At 53.5% G+C, this 20,948-nt stretch overlaps 1 protein-coding gene and 1 long non-coding RNA gene across 6 annotated transcripts in view; one reads left to right on the top strand and one right to left on the bottom strand.

Annotated features, from left to right (window-relative positions):
• Positions 1-361: 361 nt before the first annotated feature.
• Positions 362-786, top strand: LOC127482028 (uncharacterized). The gene is made up of 3 exons (XR_007908408.1): positions 362-474; positions 601-664; positions 707-786. It is a non-coding gene; the product is annotated as an uncharacterized LOC127482028 (long non-coding RNA).
• Positions 787-1,434: 648 nt separating this feature from the next.
• SLC25A37 (solute carrier family 25 member 37) overlaps positions 1,435-20,948 on the bottom strand; it is a 64,599-nt gene continuing 45,085 nt past the window's right edge. For 2 of the 5 annotated variants that reach the window (XM_051811905.1, XM_051811904.1), the window contains exons 2-4: positions 5,495-5,824; positions 4,128-4,184; positions 1,435-2,407 (exon numbers count right to left, since the gene is read on the bottom strand). In XM_051811905.1, coding sequence (XP_051667865.1) covers positions 1,887-2,407; positions 4,128-4,184; positions 5,495-5,717 — 801 coding nt within the window. In that variant the 5' untranslated portion in view covers positions 5,718-5,824 and the 3' untranslated portion in view covers positions 1,435-1,886. Of the gene's footprint in view, positions 2,518-2,556; positions 3,618-4,127; positions 4,185-5,494; positions 5,825-14,073; positions 14,516-20,948 lie in introns of those variants that run through there. The other 3 variants (XM_051811902.1, XM_051811903.1, XM_051811901.1) reach the window with 3 other exon arrangements.

Genomic DNA, 20,948 nt, shown 5'->3' with positions numbered 1-20,948 from the left:
GTGATTAGTTCCTTTAAAGACCAAAAAAAAAATTAAAGCATCGAGCAAAGCTCGTTTCCCCACGAGGTTCATTTACACAAGGCACAGAGAGGAGCTCTTGGATTCACCTTCTCCAAAAAAAAAAAAACCCAGAGCAAAGGGATTAGATGGGATTAGTGTCATCCTAAGGGACACAACTGGCTGGTGGGACATTCCAGGGACACATCCCAGTCCTAAAGCTGCTCCCAAAGCCACATCCCAGGGTGCAGAGCAGGGCAAAGCCCAGGGAGGGGGGAGATGGACCAGCTGGTGCCCTGGAACTTCTGGTTGCACATCCAGGCTCCTCAAATCCCTCCTGGATCACCCAAGGGGCTAAAAGGGAGGAGATTTGGGGTTGGGAGAGCCCTTCCCAGGAGGGAGGCTGCAACCCTGCCCCAAAGCTCAGCATTCCCACAGCAGGAAAACCAAACCCAGGGCACAAGGAACCTCCCCAGGGTTGGATTTTTGCTTCCACAGGGTGGATTTTTTGCCTCCCAGGGTGGATTTTTTGCCTCCCCAGGGCGGATTTTTCTCCCCCCAGGGTGGATTTTTTGCCTCCCCAGGGTGGATTCTCCTCCCCAGGGTGGATTTTCCCCCCCCCAGGGTGGATTTTCCTCCCCCCAGGGTGGATTTTTTGCCTCCCAGGGTGGATTTTTTGCCTCCCCAGGGTGGATTTTTCTTCCCCCAGGGTGGATTCTCCTCCCCAGGGTGGATTTTTCCCCCTCCTCAACAGAGCTCCTTGTCAAACACAAGCTGGGAGGTGGCTTTGGTTCTTCCCTAAGGCTTTCCCAAGGTTTCTGCTGCTGGTTTGGGAGCTGCCAGGATGTGACCCCTGCGACTCAGGGGCCAAACTGTAAACAGGAGCTCCAGGTGCCCCCTTTTCCTGGGAGCAGAGCAGCTCCATGGACCCTCTCAGAGCCCAGGTCGCTCCTGGCAGCAGGATCAGGGCTTTAGGGGAGAAAACTGGGAATAAATTAAGGGAGGATGAAGGTTGCTCAGCTGTCACACGCCATAAAAATGTACCTTTAAAAATAAGAGAGTCTGCAAAATAAGTACTTTTAAAAAATCTACATCTTAAAGAGTCTCCTTGTAAAAAAATGGAAAGGAGTTTTCCCCTTTTTCCACCCCCACCCCCCACAAAGTGACCAGGGATTTCGGGGTACTCCCCAAAATTCCTTCTCCTCCCCATCCCAAGAAGGGGCCACCAAGTACCTGACACCCAGGTGAGAATCCAGGTCACCATTTGGGGGTTAAATGCTGTAAAATTAAAGCCAATCTGGCTATAAAAATAAATGCTTTTGTGTCTTCCTCCCACGGGATGGAAGAACTCAGCCCTTTTTAAACAGCTTCACATCCAGCTGTAATAGCACTTCTAGAAAACAACCCAAATGCTTCCATAGAAAAATAAAGGATAAACATTATCCACCTCTTTTATATTTCTATAAAAGTTAAGTTCTGTGACAGGATATTCTGCTTCTTTGCTGTAAAAAAAAAAAACAAAAACAAAAACAAACCAACAAAACCCAAAAAAACCCCCCCAAACAACCCACCCAGCTTAGGTTTTGTCCAACCTAAGGAAAGGAGGAAACTACACCTTCAATCTCATCCAGAAGAAAAAAAAAAAAATAGCAGTTGGCAAGTTGGCTCCTCCGAAAATAAAGTTATTAAATATATATATATATATATATTATTAGAAGTCTTTATAAACTTTTTGTTTAAAGCCAGGAGGACCCAGGACCTCCCCTGGAGGAGGATGTCGGGGTGGGAATCCTCCAGAAACATGTTCCTCAGTGGGATGTCCCAGAGCTGGCTGGGATGGGGGGGTGACACACGCCCACAGAGGGGCCACTGAGGCTCCTGCCCAAGCCTCACAAGGACGTTCTTTTCTCCAGCTTGTGCTTTGTGAGGAAGTACTTGAAGAACTCGTACACCGACCACGCGATGGCCGTCGAGGGCATCTGGTAGATGACCCGAGCTTGGACCCCCCTGAAGAAGCCAGGCAGCCCCCCCAGCCGGTAGACGGTCCTGAAGGCGTTCAGCATGCCCGAGAGGTGGCCGCTGACGTTGAGGGAGCTCAGGGCCGTGTTCTCCTGCGTGTTCAGGAGGGTCTTGCAGACGTCCAGCGGGGTGGTGGCGGCGGCGGCCACGGCGCCCGCCACGGCCCCGGCCACGATGTGGGAGCGGGGGTTGTACTCGCGGCGGGGGTTGATGTGCTCCTGCACCAACTCGTAGGTGATGAAGTGGATGGCCTGGAAGGGCACGTTCATGGTCAGCTGGGTGGTGTAGCTGCGGTAGAAGGCCCCGAAGCCCTCGGTCCTCTGCACGGTCCTCACGCAGGACAGCACCGACTTGTAGGGCGAGTTGAACATCTGCATCCGCTGCTTCACCACTGGGGAGGGGAGGGGAGGGAGGGCTGTGAGCTCCAGCACAGCTGGGCTGGTCAGCTCAGCGCCCACACTGAGCCCTGCTCCAGACACAGCCACCCAGAGCCAACCTCGCCTTCCACACCCAGACTGAGCCACCCAGAGCCAACCTCACCTTCCAAATCCAGACTGAGCCACCCAGAGCCAACATCTTCCACACCCCCCAAACTGAGCCACCAGACCCAACAGCTCCTTCCACACCCAAACTGAGCCACCCAGAGTCAACCTCACCTTCCAAATCTGGACTGAGCCACCCAGAGTCAACCTCACCTTCCAAATCCAGACTGAGCCACCAGACCCAACAGCTCCTTCCACATCCAAATTAAGCCACTCAGAGCCAACTTGACCTTCCAAATCCAGACTGAGCCACCCAGAGCCAACATCTCCTTCCACACCCCCCAAATTGAGCCACCACCCAGACCCAACCTCCCCTTTCAAGCCCACCCAGACCCAACCAAGTCCCCCAAGCCCAAACTCCAGACCCAACTTCACCTTCCACATCCAAACTGAGTCACCCAGAGCCAACCTGCCTTTCCCAGCCCAAACTGAGCCCCCCAAACTTCCCAGTGCCCCCAAAAGACTCATCACAGGGAGGGAAGCAGGGCAGAGCTCTGCACTCCCATGGGCTAATGAACTCCTCTCCTCCAGCTTAATTAACGACCTTTTAGTTCTAGCTTAACTAATGACTCTTTAGTCCTAGAAAAGTGAATTAATCACTGTCCCTCACCTGGGAAGTGGAACAGACCCACCTCCAGCCCCACTGACTGGAGCAGCTTCCACTGACTCAAGCAAAAGGCCAACTAATTTAATTCACTTCATCAGGGCATAATTAAAAGGATTTGATACACCAGATTTTTCTTCCCTCAGAAAAACCTGACTCTGGGCCAGCTCAGGAGTGCAGTGAGGAGCTGCAGGCCAGAGAGTTGTCATTTTAGCTGCATTTTACACCGAGGGGCCTCATTTCACTGAGTTCAAAACTATTTAATTATAAGTCGGTTTTAATAAAGTGTTAAAAGGATAACTTAAATAAAATTCATTTCTGATAGAGAATAATGGGAATAATTTAAGTAGTTTGTTTAAGCTAACTAAAAGGATAACTTAAATAAAATTAATTTCTGACAGAGAATAATGGGAATAAATTAAGCAGTTTGTTTAAGCCAACTAAACATGTTTTAAATTGATCCATGGTTATTTAGTCTAACATTGTCCAAAATTCTTTCTTTTGCATTTGTTCCTTGTTTACATTTCTATATCTAACAAATGTTTGATAGTCTTTTTTGACAGGTTAGTGCTAAAATTTGAGAAGATGCTCATTGCACATTATTTGAAGTTTTGTGCATTTGACTACATGTCCCCTGTTTGACATCCTGTGTTCAAGGACTAATTAGTCAGAGTTTCTCCCAAACCTTGTTTTCCCATTTAAAAACAAGAAAAAAAAAGGGGAATTTGTCACCACAAATGCTAAGTAATGATGAGTTTGCTCCAGGGCAGCCAATCCCAAGGTACGCTTATAAAGGAATTATAAAGCAACGTTTATGTTACACCGAGGAGCATAAACGTCAGAGATCTGCTGCAACAAACCCCCTGTGCTGTTCTATCCCTCTCCTGCCTTGGTGCTTGGAGCCAGAGTGTGTATTTTTGATGGTTGCCCCAGGGGGGAGCAGCCCTGCCCTGCCCAGGGCTTACCTTCGGCGGGATTCATCACGGCGTCGTGGAGCAGCGTGGCCACGCTCCCGGCTATCCCTGCGGGGCAAGAGCAGCCTTGAGAAAGGCAAACAGAGGAGCCAGGGCTTGCCTGGGCACTGCCACCCATGGAGGCAGCTGGGGGAGCACCCAGGGACACTGCAGTGACTGCCAGGGCAGCAAAAGCCACCCAGGGACACCGGGATGCACTCACAGCCACCATCCCCAGCGACTCCCAGGGGTTTGTCCACACCACAACCCCCCCCCCCAAAATGACTGAGACATGAGCAATGTTTGCAACCAGCCCAGCACATCCCTAATTAGGTGTTTTCAGCCCTTTACTCAGCCCTTTACTTCTCAAACACTAATTGCCCACATTCTGCCAAGTCCAACCAGCCATGAACGATCCCGCACTTGGCTCCAGGAAGGGCCTCTCCAGCCACACCTTCCCCTTTGATCTGGGTTCCCACCTCGAATTCTCTCCTGCCCAAATGACTTTTGGTCATTTCTCATTAACCCAGAGCTCCAGTTTTCCTGCTGGTACCAAAAAGCCTGTAGCTACTTGAAAGGCAAACATGGGAAAGGTATTCCTGGCAAAAAGCAGCAAGAAGAAGGATGTTTTACTCCCTGAACTGAGGGAAGTGAGTCCATGGCAGATTCCTGCTCTCACACCACGTCAGGTCTCCTGCACAGACCTTTTTCTAACACCCTGGCTGTTCATTTAATGGGTTTCTGCTGTTACAGAGTTATTTCTGGGTTGAAAAGCAAAATATTCCTGATAAAAGCCAAATTGAGCACGCAGAGGATGGAAGAGGGCACTTCATGAAGGTTGGAGCTCCCAGGGACAGCTGGAACAACCTGAACTCCAAACCTCCCAGAGGTTGGAGTGATGCCTTCAACACAAGGTTATACCTTTAGGGGACACCTTCAAAGGTTGGACCTGATGCTCCTGAAGGCCTTTTCCAACTTCAATGGTTCTGTGACAACACAGAATCAGCACAACTGCACCTGAACACCTTGTCCACTGCACTGAGGACTCATGCTGGGAGAGAGCAGTGTAGGAACCTAAACCAGCCTGAATTTGGAGGGCAAACACGAGTGCCATGAGGTCAGGAAGGGCTTCTCTACTCCACTGCTGACACCCAGCCCAGCCTCCTCTACCCTCTGTAGACCTGCCAAGCACTGCCCAGTGCCAGGGGTGTCAGAGGAACAAGGTAACCACCAAGAAGGGCTCAACCCAGGGGCAGGTGCCACCTCTTTGCCTCCTGCCTCCTCCCAGGGGGATTATTTGGCTCCCTAGAGCAGGAAGCAAGCGATAAAACCACAAGTGGGGTGGGGGTGTTTTTTTAGGGTGACATCCCCCAAAATACCATTGGCCAGGTGGCTGTTTCCTCCCTGCTGGAGAGTGTCACTGAGGGACTTTTTCATTTTCTCATAGCAGGCAAAGTACATGGCGTGGGCAGGGCCAGCCCCCAGCATGGTGACATTAATCCCACGTAAAGGCCTCCAGAGCCCCTCAGTGAGGACAATCTTCTTCAGAGCTTCGTACACGCTCCTGTACTGGGCTTTGGGGTCCGGCTGCAAGCTCTGCATCCTTGTCTGCAACAAAGCACACGGAGGGAGAGGCCTTGGTTACCCAGCTTTTCACTCAGCAAGCACAAAATCCACGAGTTCACAGAATCAGCTGGGTTGGAAGGGACCTCTGAGATCATCCAGTCCAATCCTTGATCCAACCCCGCCGTGGTTCCCAGCCCATGGCACTGATGCCACATCCAGTCTCTGCTTAAAAACCTCCAGGGATGGAGAATCCACCCCTTCCCTGGGCAGCCCATTCCAATGGCTGAGCACCCTCTCTGCAAAGAAATTCTTCCTGATCTCCAACCTAACCCTCCCCTGGCACAGCTGCAGACCCAGCCCTCTTGTCTTGCTGATGGTTGCCTGGGAAAAGAGACCAACCCCCTCTGGCTCCCCCCTCCTGGCAGGGAGTTGCAGAGAGTGAGGAGGTCTCCCCTGAGCCTCCTCTTCTCCAGGTTGAGCCCCCCCAGCTCCCTCAGCCTCTCCTCACAGCACTTGTGCTCCAGTCCCTTCCCCAGCCTTGCTGCCCTCCTCTGGCCCTGCTCCAGCCCCTCCATGTCCTTCCTGAAAGACTTCCAAGAGCTTTAGAGGGGTGGGTTTGGTCCCCACACCGAGGCCAGATCGAATCCATTGCGACACCAGAGGAGGGAAGTGTAACCTCTGCTCTTGTTTATCCATGGAAAGTCCAAGGAATTAAGCTGGTGTGTGGTTGTTCCAAGTGAAGAAATACAGTTAGGTCTGTAATTGCCTCTTGCTTAACAACACCCCTGACTCTGCCCCAGCTTGTCTGGCCTGCAGTTGCTCAGCAGCTTGTGACGCTCCGTTGGGCAACAGGGTTCCTAGAAGGGCGACCTGAGGGAACTGGGAAGGCACAGGAACCCCCCCAGGAGGAGGGAAGGCAGAGCCAGAGGGTGACACTGTCCCCCAGCAGTCTGGAGGGCCCTTCACCCTGTCTGCCCCCCCAGCTCCTGCTGCTCTGCACCCACCAAGTGCCGCTGCCCGTCGCTCTTCAGTGGGTTTTTCTCACAGAGAGTTTTAGGCCAGCTGAGCTCCTGGCACCCAAACCCACTGCCATCACTTCCTTATCCAATTTTCCCACAGGAAAATGCCTTTCAGCTCATTCCAGGGCTCTGCAGACTGATGCCATCACACCCCAGGGGCTCTGAGCCCTGGAGGTGACAATGACTTTGCAGGGCACAGACCCAGTGAACTCCCTCCCAGCAGGGATGGGAGAGACACTGGTGAAGACTGAACCTCCACAGCCATCCCAGTAAATCTTGACCCTGGGATGCCCCCAAATCCTTCCCACCTGCAGCACTGGAAGGGGCTGCCTGGGGAGGAGGTGGAGTCTCCACCCCTGGAGGTGCCCAAGGAAGGACTGGACGTGGCACTTGGATGGGGCACAGGTTGGACTGGATGCTCTGGGAGGGCTTTTGTGGCTGATCCACCCCCATCCCACCGAAACCAGATGAAGGGATACACAGCCCTTGGTGCAGCCTCACGCCTGGAAACACAAACACTGGGCTCCTGGGAAAGCCACAGCCCTGGGAAAGGGGTGCTGAGCAACCTGCAACCCCGTGCAGTGGATGCTTTTCCAAGGGGAAGCTCCAGAACTGCAGCAGAAGGTGACAGGGAGGATCCCTTCCTTGGGGGGCACATCCCTCCAAGCTCATCAAGGCCCTCTGGTAATTAGCTGCAGCTCAGCTTCCCAGGCAGAAGTCAATAAAAGCATTTTCAGGTTTGAAGTCTCGGTTCTCTAAAACCACCCAAGGCACCAGAAACCACAAAGCACTTTCACACACACTCTGGGTTAGACCAAGGAAGGGATCAGAGCCGAGTTCAGGACTTTAACCCAGGATAATAAACCCAAGGTGGCTTTACACGAGGCCAAGCCAAGCAAATCACTGGATCTGCAGCAAATACTCAGCAAAAAAAAAGAAAAATCCCCCAGGAATTCTCTGCAAAGGGACATTGGCTCAGCAGCCAGCAGAATTCCAGACTCCAGCAGCAGCTGGCACTGCTGAAAGGCATCACTCCACACCAGGGAATTTGGCAGCCTCCAGCAAAGCTTCCTGTTCCACAGCCCTCCGTGCCCTGGAACGGGGCTGAAAATAAACCCACAGGCTCCCCCAAAACCCTCCTGGGAAGGCAGCAAGGACCTGAATTAGCTGGGAATTTAAAACCAGGTTTTAAACCTGTCACAGAGCAACCCCCTCCTGGGTTTTATGCACCTTCCCCTCCTGGGTTCCTGCACCTTCCCAGGCCACGGATGCTCCTGGGGAAGGGCTGGATTTTTGTGGTGCCCCGGAGAAAACCCTGCTGTCAGCGTGACTCAGCAGGAGCCACCTCTGCCAAGCTGCTTCCACCTGGCATTTGGGCTCCAGTTTTCATTTCTCTGCCAGTTTGAACTTGAAGGCATCGCCCTGACCCAGCAGATCCCAGTCTCAGCCCAGTCTGTCACTGGGATGCCTGGGAAGCAGCAAACACTGTTTCTATTTGGGTGTTGGTGGGAACTAACCCCAAGTATTTCCACCCTCACTGAGGGCCCAGTTTCTCCCACTTCACCCCAGGAGATCCCATGACAGCACAGGACCCTCCTGAACCTCCTAAAACCCCACAGAGCCACAGGAAAATCAATTTACAGACCCCCTGTGCCCCTGGTTGGGAGCAGGGCAGGTTTCCATGGAGCAGGGATGTAACATGGGGAGGCTTCCCTCACATCAAAACACCAATTTAATTTTTTTGAGTGATCTGAGCCACCCTAAAGGGGTTTTCAAAACTCACACCACAGCCCAGAGTAACCCACACAGGCTGCAGTTTGAATCACCACCAGCACAGCCTGCTCTGCAGCTGGGGCTGTGGAGAAACCAGGACAGACAGCCTGAGGAATAACCAAAACCAGGAGTAACAGCCCAAGGAATAACCAAAACCAGGACTAACAGCCCAAGGAATAACCCAAACCAGGACTAACAGCCCAAGGAATAACCCAAACCAGGACAGACAGCCCAAGGAATAACCAAAACCAGAACTAACAGCTCAAGGAATAACCAAAACCAGGACTAAGAGCCCAAGGAATAACCAAAACCAGGACTAACAGCCCAAGGAATAACCAAAACCAGGACTAACAGCCCAAGGAGTAACCAAAACCAGGATTCAACAGGACAGACAGCCCAAAGAATAACCAAAAATCAGGATTTAACAAGCAAGCAGCCCAAAGAGTAGCCAAAAAAACTCCAAAATTAAATAGGACAAAGAGCCCAAAGGCTGCAGTTTCTCAGGTGTGGAGGCTGGAGATGTGTCAGCCCTCACCCCCCCCCAGCTCCTCCTGTCACCTATCTGCAGCCAACAAGCTGCTCTGGGAGCCTCACCCCCCTGATAAGCAGCCAAGAAATACTTCTCCACCTACTTCAATTAATCCTCCTTGCATAAGGCAGGAGCTCACAGGCCCTGCTAGTCCTGGTTCCAAAGCTTGGGCATAAAAAAATAAAACTCTGTCACCCAAAGTGCCAGGCTGGGGCTATTTTGATAATTCCTCAAGCAGCTCCACAGCCCCCTCAAACAGGTGACCTGCTGCTTGTGGGCGAGCTCAGCTCCCTGGGTGACCTTTTTGGGAAGATCCAGGGTGGTTTTCTCCCCACAGTCGTTTCCCCACCACGAGTCAGGGCTGGATTTTGCAGCTCCTGCCCAGGAGGGTCACTGCTCAGACGTGGCACTGGACAAACACACCCAGGCTTCACTTGGCTTTGTTTTTCTTTCTTTTTTTCTCCTTTTTTTTTTTTTTCCTCCTCCTGAACACAACATGCTCTCCCCCCCCCCGAGTTCACGTGACACAACCAGCTCTGAGAACACAATATGCCTTCACCAGGAAACCAGCAGCCTTTCTGCAGCAGATCCTGCCAGCTGGAGAAGCCACAAGCTCTGAATCCCCCTTTTCAGGGGGTTTATCAGCTGGAACAGCTCCCAGGTGAGCTCATGGCAGCCAGTTGTGTCTGGAAAACAGCTCAGCCATGACTTTCCAGCACCTCTGAGCTGGAACAAGAGGAGCTGCTCCTCCTGGAGCTGCAGAACCTGCCACCACCAAAAGCCTAAATAACCACAGAGCCTGAATGAACCACAGTCACACAGCTCCCAGGTCACCTGGTGGGCTCTCAGGACCTCAGGGACAGGCAGGGAAGCTCCAAAGTCCGACTGAACCACTGAAATCCTCACCCCATCCCTCCCACCAAAGCCCTGAACTCGTCCTCCTCCCCCTCTCTGGCATCACAGGGGTAGAGGGAGATGTTTCTCCCACCTTCACCCCTGTGGGACAGCACAGAACCTCCTGTGCCTGTCAGGACCATGCAAAACCACAGGAAAAATCAGCTTGCAGACCTCCTGTGGGCCAGGAGCAGGTCAGGTTCTCCTGGAGAAGGAGCTTTTGCCCCCAGTGCCACTGCAAGAAGGGAGATTCCAGCCCTGCAACACCTCCAGCTTCTGCCTGAGCTCTCCCCCATCACCAATTAGTCCCCAGGGGAGGAAAACTTCCTTCACATCCTGCAGGGATGTTTTCACAGCCTGGGGGAAATCAGCTCCAGCAGAGAAATCACCCAGTGGCTTGGGCTCCAGGGGAACCCTCCACAAACTCCCTTTGGGAGTCCTCGACACGCTGAGCTCCCTCCAATAAATCTGGAGATGGATCAGCCTTCCCAGGACAGCTGTCCAAGCAAAACAAGCCCCAGCACTGTGAGAGACACCACCAGCACCCAGCTAAAATCCCAAATCCCAGCCAGGGTGGCAACACCAGCAGTGTTCAGGGGGGAAGACAGAGGATTGCAGGGGTGGGTGAGGCTGGAGCTCCAGGGGGGCTTTACCTGAGGGTAAAAAAAATACCATTTATCATTCAATGTTTTAGGTAATCATGGAAAACGGGGTAAATTTAGATGGGATGCTGGGGAGAAATTCCTCCCTGTGAGGGTGGGCAGGGGCTGGGGTGGAATTCTGTCTGGGAAGTGTCCAAGGTCACCTGGGCTAGTGGAAGGTGTCTCTGCCCATGGCAGGGCGTGGAATTGGGATGGTTTAAGGTCCCTTCCCGCCCAAACCACTCCGGGATTCCACGACCTCGGAAGTTGTGCAAGTGTCTGAAGCAACAACCCCCCAAATTCCAGCGTTTCCAGTTTCTCTTTCAGAGGAAATGACTCGCTGGAACCAAAACATTCCCTTCCCAGCAGGATCTCCCCAGGTGCCTGAAACAGCCTCTTTCTGCAACATCCAACAACCCCCCAACCTCCTCTGCCATTCCCAAGCCCAGGAATTGTTCTCCACGAGGAAGGAGCTTTCCTGGAGGGTGGCACAGCTCTCCTGGGGAAGTGGAGGAGCTGCTTTTACTCCCATCACAAACAGAAAAACCCTTCTGGGGTTACAAAAATCAAAATAAATAAAAAAAAAAAAAAGCCCTTTTTCAGGGTCAGATCTCCCCCTTTTCCCCCAGCAGTGGGAGCAGGACTGGAGCCTGGAGCTCGGGATTTCAGTGCCTCACACACATGGGGTGGCCTTGGCCGGGCTCCACGGGAGTTTTCCCGCAGCCCAGAGCACTTTATCTGCTCCCAAACACTCCAAGGCACTTTGCTGAGCTGGATTATTCCCAGCCCGGGGCACAGCCAGGGAATTCACAGCCCGGTGCAATCATCAGGGCTTGGCTTTTCCTCCAAAGCACCTCCTGCTTCGGGAAACGGGGACAACCACTTTCGTTTTCTCCCTCCCCTTTCCCCCGCAGAGGAAATGCCCTCAAGCAGCTCCACAATTCCCCAAGCAGCTCCACAATTCCTCAAGCAGCTCCACAATTCCTCAAGCAGCTCCACAATTCCTCAAGCAGCTCCACAATTCCCCAAGCAGCTCCACAATTCCTCAAGCAGCCCCACAATTCCTCAAGCAGCCCCACAACTCCTCAAGCAGCCCCACAACTCCTCAAGCAGCCCCACAACTCCTCAAGCAGCCCCACAACTCCTCAAGCAGCCCCACAATTCCTCAAGCAGCCCCACAATTCCTCAAGCAGCCCCATAATTCCTCAAGCAGCCCCACAATTCCTCAAGCAGCCCCACAATTCAGGAGGGATGGGGCAGAAAACCCCAGGTTGGTGTGTGTGAAGAGCTGGTGCCACACTCAGGTGTGTCCCCCTGTCACATCCCAGGGGGAACACCCCAAATTTACCATCCAGGTCCAGCAGGGCCAGACCCAGAGGGATAACACAGCAAAAAACCAGGGAATATTTTCCTTTGAGTGCTTATCCCTGCACACTGGCAACACCTGCAGCACCCCAAAGCCAAGGCAATTCCTCTCCTCTCCTCTTTCTACTCTTTCAGGGATCTCTGCATGGAAAAGAGGAGGAATTAGAGCATCTTGTCCTTCCTGCTGAACACAGAGGATCCATCCACACCAGCAATACAGCATATAGGGGGGTTGGATTTTCCCAGTTTTTCCTCTTTTTTAAGGGCCCAGAGCAGCAAGCTGGCAGGGCAGAGGGAGGGAATCCCCTTCCTGCTGCTTCCTCCCACTCTGGGAAGCCTTCCCTTGCAGACTCATCCACACCAAAACCCACCCAGCAGCCCCTTTACAAGCCCTGACCCCAACAAAGCCACCCCTGCTGTGACACTAAATGGGGTTTGTGCCACCCCACAGCCACCCTGGTGTGGCCACACCACCCTGTCCCACCAGCTGGGCTGGAATTCCAACACTGTGGGAGGGAGAAGCTGCCCAGGGGGCTCCTGACCCAGGCCAAGAGGGAACTGGTGGCATCTCCCATGGCAGGGAGCAGCACTGGGGCTTCACCTTTGCACCCCTGGGTGTGCAAAGCTCAGGATGGGTCCAGGGGGAGGGCACAGCTCCAGTCCCACGGGATGTTCTGGAGGGCACAGCTCCAGTTCCCTGGGACATTTTGGGGGGCACAGCTCCAATTCCATGGGACATTTTGGGGGGCACGGCTCCAGTTCCACGGGACATTTTGGGGTGACACCTCAGGGACCTGCTCCCCGCACACCCCAGCACCTCGTGCCCACTCCCACAGCCTGGTGCAACTCTGCTCCCTGCCAGGGGCATTCCCTGCCCTTGGGGGGCCCTGTGCACCCCAACACCCCCTGCACCCTCCCCACGTGCACCCCAACATCCCTGGCACAAGTTCCTCCTCTTGGACCCCGACACCCTTTACACACTCCCCTGCTGCTTGCACCCCAAAGCTCCTTGGACACTCCTGCCTTCCCTGCACCCCAACACCCCCTGCACACTTTCCATATTTACACCCCACATACCTCGACCCCCCTTACACACTGAGCCCCTCCCTGCACCCCAACACCCCCCACAACCCCCTGCACCCTTTTCCTCCCCACACACCCCATCACCTGTCAGACACTGTCCCCTCCCTGCACCCCAACACCCCCCACACCCCCAACAACCCCCTGCACCCTTTTCCCCCCCCCACACCCCATCACCTGTCAGACACTGTCCCCTCCCTGCACCCCAACACTCCCCACACACTTTCCCTACTTGGCACCCCAACATCTCTTACACCCTGCACCCCAACATCCCTTAAACACTACACCCCAACACCCCTTACACCCTGCACCCCAACACCCCTCCCACGCCACCCACCCTGCACCCCAACATCTCTTACACCCTGCACCCCAACATCCCTTAAACACTACACCCCAACACCCCTTATACACTACACCCCAACACCCCTTAACCCTGCCCACCCTGCACCCCAACACCCCTTACACCCTGCCCACCCTGCACCCCAACATCTCTTACACTCTGCACCCCAACACCCCTTATAAACTGTCCACCCTGCACCCTAACACTCACCCTGCTTTCCAGCACCCCAACACCCCTTGCACATCTCCCCTATTTACACCCCATGTACCCCAACAGCCCCTTGCACCCCTTGCACACTCTCCCCTCTTCTTGCACCCCAACAACCCTTTGCATCCCCTTTACACACTCCCCCCTCCCTGCACCCCGACACTTCTTTCACCCTAAACACCCTTCGCACCCCCTTTGCGCGCCCCTTACACGCCCCCTCTCTCCTCGCCCCCCAGCACCCTTCGCACGCCCCTTACACACCCCCAGCACCCCACGCGTGTTCTCCCACTGGCACCAGCGCACACCCGGGCCCCCAGACCCCCATACACGTACCCCGGAGCACCCCAGACCCCCGTACAGCCCCGGTACTCCCCGACCCCATCCCCGGTACCCCGGGCAGGTCCCCCCGGAGCATCGCGAGCACCCCCGATCCCCGCACCCCCGGAGCATCCCGGGGTCCCCCGGTACCCGCATTCCCGCTACACCCCGAGCACCCCCGACCCCCGCACGCCCGGGGATGCCCCCCGTGTCCCCCCGCAGGCACCTTGACCGAGTCCACGGGGTACATGACCGTGTGCTCCATGATTCCCGCCACCGCCCCGGCCACCATGTGCGTGCCGAGCGCGGCGCCGCTGGGCAGGCTCTCGTACTCGTCCCCCTCCGCCACGGCGGGGCCGGGGGGCGGCCCCGGCCCCGGGGGCGCTGCGGGGGCGCAGCTCAGCTCCATGCGCGGGGGGACGCGGGGGGACAACGCGGGGACACGGCGGGGCCGGGCGGGCACAGGGACCGCGCGGCGCCACCGCCCCCCTTTAAAGCCGCGCCCCGCCCCGCCCCGCCGCGCTCATTGGCTGGTTCTCTGCAATGTCACGAGATTGGCAGCGCGGAGAGCGAATGGTAAAGAGAGGCGACGGAATGAAGAGTAACGATTGGCTGCGTTGCTGGGGGGGGCGGGCTCGGTGAGGGGGACGCGCGGTCCTAAAGTCCGGCTCGGTGAGGGGGACGCGCGGTCCTAAAGTCCGGCTGGGTCCTGCGCTGGAATTGCGCTGGATTTGCGCTGCATTTGCCGCGGAGGATGCTGCGCTCTGGCTCCAAAGCGTGGTTTAGGACGGAAAACGCGGTGTCAGACGTGTGGGCGGCAATAGGTGTAGTGCCCTCAGGAGGAAATAAAGTAATAAAATGATAAATAAATAAATAATAAATGAAATAAAATAAGAAATAAAATAATAATAAATAAGATTAGAATATTATCTTATATATAAGATAAGAAGCTATAATAAGTAAAAGAATAAAAAAAAATTAAAAAATAAATAAATAAAATAAAAATATTAATATAAATAAAACAACATAATAAAAATAAACAAAATAAAATAATAAAATAAACAAAATAAAATCATAAAAATAAATAAATATTATTTTACATATTAATGTTTTATTGTTTTAGTATTTTAATTATTTTATATTACGTATTTCTAATTTATTATTTATATCCTTTATATTATTATTTCTCTGTTCCAATGTGAAATCAGCCCAAAGCAGTTCAATTTGACCCCTCTCAGAGAGCAGGAGGCAAAGTCTTCGTGGCCCAGGGCGCCGGGAACAGCCCCTGACTTTATTTCATTCCTCCTCAAAGGATTATTTGGAATTCGACCTTGCAGGGAAGGAGGTGTCCTGTGGCGTGAGCTGAAATCAAGGTTAACCATTTCCACGATAATACGAAGCAATTTATTGCCGAGTGAGCCTCGGGGAGGAAGAAAACCACCCTCAGAGCCCAGAAAAAAAGCAGGACAACAAAGTGGTTGGTTTTCCCCTCCACGAAATGAGGCGAGAAACTCCAGGTCTGCTCCTGCTCTCACCTCCCGGGAGGGCTCTGGAGAGGTGCTGGGGCCAGCACGTGCTGTCCTGCTCCCTCATTCCCGTGGTTGTGCTGGGAAGCCTCTGTTCCCGGCGGGAACGTGGAGCAGCTGGAGGGAACAACAATGACAACAACAATGACATGGCCACGCCTGATTGATTTTGGGGACCTGGCAGTGCTTTCTGCACCCAAAGCGGGGTTTGGGCAGGAGGTGGGAGAGCTGAGCTGAGACCTGGCCATCCCACCATCCCTGAGATCAGGAATCACCCACCTGGAGAAAGCAGAGACTCCAGAACCCTTCGCCAACACAAAATTTAACCAGGAATTGCTAAACCTCCCCTTCCTTTCCCCCTGGTAGAAGCCACGGGATTATCACACCTTTGTTTCCTCCTGAGGAGACTAAATCCGTGCTGCTGACACATCTGACACTGTGTTTTCCAGCCCAAGGGACATTTTAGAGCTGCAAACCCCCCTGGAATCCCAGCAGAGAGCTCGCCCTGGGTCTGCCACACACGAGCCAAACGTGGCCACCAGAAACTTCCCCTTCTGTGACTCAGGGAAATGCCCGAAATAAAACTGGCAGGGGAACATTTTCCACTATTGCTCCACAGGGTTTTATCTGGGTTTTCTCCTCCATAAACAAGAATCAAAGGCCCTTTAATCTCCTCCCCGTGCCTTTGGCAGGGCAGGGAGGGGGAATTAAAGTGTCACTTACCCTAACGAGCCCTTTCCCTGCAGCCTCGGGTCCTGCTCCCTGATAATGACATGAATCAGTGTGGAATAGGTGCTGCTCCCAGGTAGGAACAGGTTATATTTTAACCCTGCAGCAGTGACATGAGGAATCCTTTCTGCTCCTGCTCCCGGGGCAGCTCCTCCAGCCACAGATGCCCAAGAAAAAGCACAGGCTGAGGATTTTCCCTGTGTCCACCGAGAAGGGATGAAATTATTCGTTGTTTGTGCAAGGAAAGTGAGGCAGAGAGGCTGTTCTGGGTTCTGGGCTCGTTGTGTTCCATGTTTTCAGGAAAAGGGGCAGCTTTGTGTGTCTGGGATGGTTCTTTTCCACCCCAGCCCGGCAAAGGAGAGTCATGGACAGAGTGAACTCAAATTCATCTGCAAAACCTTCCTTGGAAAAGGTCCTGTGCAGTGATTCCCTCGCTGTTCCCTTCCCAAGGGCACAGCCCCTGCTTGGTGAATCCCATCCTGGAGATCCCTGGGCTCAGCAGGTGCCTTGGGAATCTCCACGAGCTCCAAACTCCGTCAGAGCAGGGAAACAGCGAAGGGAAAATATCTTTGTGCTGCTAAAAGAGCGTTTGGGCTGCAACAAGCTCAGCCTGGAAGTGTCCAAGGCCAGGCTGGACAGGGCTTGGAGAAACCTGGGAGAGAGGGAGGTGTCCCAGGGGGGTGGGAGAGATGGGGATGATCCTGGAGAAGAGAAGGTTGTGTGGAGAGCTCACAGCACTTTCTGGATCCAAAGGGAAGGAAGGATCTGAAAGGAATGCAGAGGGGGCTCTTCCTCAGGAATTGGAGTGACAGGACAAGGGAAATGGGTTCTCACTGAAAGAGGGGAAATTTAGGTTGGATATTGGGAAGAAATTCCTCCCTGGGAGGGTGAGGAGGGGCTGGGAAGGAATTCCCAGAGAAGCTGTGGCTGCTCCTGGATCTCTGGAAGTGTCCAGGGCCAGTGGGGACAGTGGAAGATGTCCCTGCCCGTGGGGGTGGGACTGGATGACCTTTCAGATCCTTCCCAACCCAACCCACTGCATGATTCCACGATTTACACACCCCCCTCCCAACCCAACCCACTGCATGATTCCACGATTTACACACCCCCTCTCAACCCAACCCACTGCATGATTCCATGATTTACACACCCCCCAGCCTGTGGCAAACACCCCCTGCAATCTGCAGCCACGTTGCATCACCGTGGGCAGCCAAAGGAAGAGATGAATCAGCCCCACGGAGGGATCACAGCCCCAAACCAGCCCAGATGCAGCAGAAGAAGTGAAGAAAGCAGTGGAAGGCTCCTGCTTTCCCCAGTCCCTGCCCACAGCAGGTGCCCACAGCCCCCTGGAGCATCTGCCTGGCACCCCCAGCTGATTACAGGGCCCTGGGCTGGCTTATCGTGCTCCTTCAGGGGCAGGAGCTGCTGGACCCACCCTGATAAGGCAGGAGGGTCCAGCTGGGAGGTGGGCACAGGACCTGGGCTTTATCTCCACCACCCACTGGGACACATCTGAATTTTTTTCCCTCCACTTTTCAAACCTACGAACTTCTATGACAGCTGAGCAGCACCCTGCTGGAGGGAGGGTTCTGTCCTTTCCATGAGGTGCCACCTCCTGTCTCGGTGCAAATTGGGAGACATTTTAGTTTAATTGACAGATTCAGTACCAGATAATGGGGTTTTTCCTTCCCCTGGAGGGTGGAGAGGCCCTGGCACAGGATGCCCAGAGGAGCTGTGGCTGCCCCCGGATCCCTGGAGGTATCCAAGGCCAGGCTGGGGCAACCTGGGCTAGTGGAAGGTGTCCCTGCCCATGGCAGGGGGTGGAATGAGGTGGTCTTTAAGTTCCCTTCCAACCCAAACCACTCTGGGATTCCACGATTTTTAATTGTGGAAAGGAAAAGGCACCGGTTCATGGCCTTGTAGAAAGCCTTTAGGAGAGGGATCAGAGCAAATGGATGTGGTTAATATGTTTTTAATCTTATTTGCAGAACAACCAGCCTGAACTTTATACCCCCACGGCCATTATTTCTTTTTTTTTTTTTTTTTGCCAGCTTTGGTGCCAGATCATTTTGCTGGAGAAAAAAAAAGCAGTTTTCATGTGGGAGCTGCACATCCCAGGGCACAATTCCCCATCCCACATCCCTCTTCCCAGCATATCCCAACTCCATCCTTCCTTAGAGACGCTCAAGGCCTCAAAATACAATTTAAACAGCGAGTCTGGACCTCACTCCCAGAACCATCCTGAGCTCCAAGGCAGCATCAGCCTCAGGAGATGCCCTGGAAAAGGGTCCTTTGGCACCAGCCTGGGTTTTCCTGCCCACCTGGCTGCAATTTGTGATGCTCCTGGGGATGGAGAGCCACGGGGAAACATCATCTGCTCGGAAACATCATCTGTTCCAGTTATTTTCTTTATCTCCAGCTCAGCAAACACCAGGAAAATAAGCAAACAAACTTGTTTTGTCTTCGAGGTGGAGTGACCCACTTATGGGAGCACCAGCACAGGGCACCCCCGGGTTTGAAGGTGCTGGTGGGGAGGCTGGGGCTGGAAAATCAAGGCAACCTTAATCAGAGCAGGGATTAATGTGGGGGGTTAAAAGTGGGGAAGCCCATCAGGATAAACCAACTTGACTGTTTTGAGGAGGAGGTGGCAGAACAGGATCACCCCCAGCTTTAAAACAGGATCACCCCCAGCTTTAAAACAGGATCATCCCCAACTTTAAAACACACTGCTGTCTCCTTTTTGCCATGAATCACCAAGGAATTGGTTTCACAGCCAGGTCTGCACATGACAGCAGCACAGGGCACGGGGCTGATGCCAGGGAGGGCCACCAGCAAAGAAAATTAGAGAGAACTGAGCCCTGCTGGGGCTCCAGGGGGGGTTATTCCATCCCCAAAACTGCACTGCAGCTCCCCCAGAGCCACCCAAACAGCTCCAGCCCCCTTGGCACTTATGCAACCTCCGAGGTGAAGGTGTGGACTCCAGGAATTTGGCCTCTGGGTTTTATTTCAGTGCTCACATAATCTGACCTAATTTACCATTCCCGAGCTCGCTGGATCAGTGGGACAGGGAGAGGCAGTGCCCAGTGTGTGTGTAATTAAAGGTGCTTTTGGATTATTTCCTGGACTAAATGTTTTTTTTTTTTCTCTTCTCCTCTCCAACTTGCCTTTCTGGTTTGAAGCCCTGAGGGAACAATGGGAAGGTGCAGCACAGGCTGGTGGTGCTCCCAGGGTGGACTGGTGGCACTGGGCAGAGCGGGCTGGGAGGATCCCACGGGGTTTGCTGGGTTTGGGAAGGGGTGTCCTTTTGTTTTCTGGCTTTGTTTCTAACAGTCAGGAAAAAATTAGATCCAGAAAAAAGAGGGGAAAGATCCAGGAAAAAGAGGGAACTACCCTGGCTTGTGGTTCAGGGAATGTAAATTTGGGGACGATCCTGGGAAAGAGAAGGTTGTGTGGAGGCCTCAGAGTAACCTTCCAGTGCCTAAAAGGGCTCCAAGGGAACTGGAGAGGGACTTTGGAGAAGGGCCTGGAGGGACAGGACAAGGGGGAATGGCTTCCCACTGAAAGAAGGGAAATTAGGTTGGTTATTGGGAAGGAATTCCTCCCTGTGAGGGTGGTGAGGAACTGGGATGGTATTCCCAGAGAAGCTGTGGCTGCCCCTGGATCCCTGGAAGTGTCCAAGGCCAGATTGGATGGGGCTTGGAGCAACCTGGAACAGTGGAAAGTGTCCCTGCCCATGGCAGGGGGTGGAACTGGATGATTTTACAGTCCCTTCCAACCCAAACCATTCCAGGATTCCATGATCCTGCTCTGCCACTGCCCCCTCTCATGGCCTTGGTCAAATTGTTTAATGGTGACGGGCTGCACCACTTCTCGTGGGCAAATAAATGTGATTAAAAGAGAAAAAAAAGGCCAGAATGAGGACTCTGCAGATGGGGCTGCTGGGCATTCTGTCATATATTCATATATATACATATATATATACATATATATACATATATATACATATATATACATATATATACATATATATACATATGCATATATGTCTTATATTCATATATATACATGTATTTTCTATATTGTTATATTTAATATTGGGTTTATATTTATACCTTTCTATTTATATGTTTATATTTCTGCACTGGTTTATATTTTCCAAAATATTCACATATTCACAGCTATAAATTCAATATAGGTAGAGGGGAAAAAAAACCAGCTTTATCCCCCCTAAATCCAGCCCGGGGCTCCTTTGGAACGGGAATGGGGCCTTTTAACAAACAAACACAGAAAGGCACGAAAGAAAGGCCAGCTGGGAGGCACAGCCCAGCTCTGCCTGCTCCTCCACGTCCCCCCTGACACCATCCCGGTGCCAGCCGGGGCTGTTCCCCCCCGATCAGCAGCGGCAGCCGCGGCCGGTCCCGTATCGGCGCATCCCGGGGGTGGGCGCGGTGGGTGGGCGCGGTGCTCCCCCGAGATAGGGGCCAACACCCCCCGCACACCTCGCCCGGCCTCTCAGGGGTGTCCCAGAGGTGCTTTCCCCCCCCTTGGAAAGGGCCGATTCCCAAATCCCGCTGCGGCTCCTTCTCCGCCCCGGTTGCTCCCGGGGATTCCGGCAGCGCGGGTTCATCCCGGATTCCTCCAGAGTGCTCGGAAAAACCTTCCTCCCGCGCTCCTCGGAGCATCCCAGCCGCAATCCGGCAGCCGGTGGGAAGGTTTTACCCCCCGCTGGTGATGACGGAAGGAAAAAATTCCCACCAAGCCCCGTTTTCCCCGGAGCTGGAAATAATTCCCGCACCAAAGCGACCCGCACATTCCCGGCCGGCTCCCATCCCGTGCCGCCCGCCCG

This window comes from Manacus candei, unplaced genomic scaffold, assembly GCF_025592945.1.
Source record: "Manacus candei isolate 608988 ecotype Guabito, Panama unplaced genomic scaffold, ASM2559294v1 h1tg000084l, whole genome shotgun sequence".
In the NCBI taxonomy this organism is placed as follows: domain Eukaryota; kingdom Metazoa; phylum Chordata; class Aves; order Passeriformes; family Pipridae; genus Manacus; species Manacus candei.
This window is presented reverse-complemented; position numbering and strand designations above follow the sequence as displayed.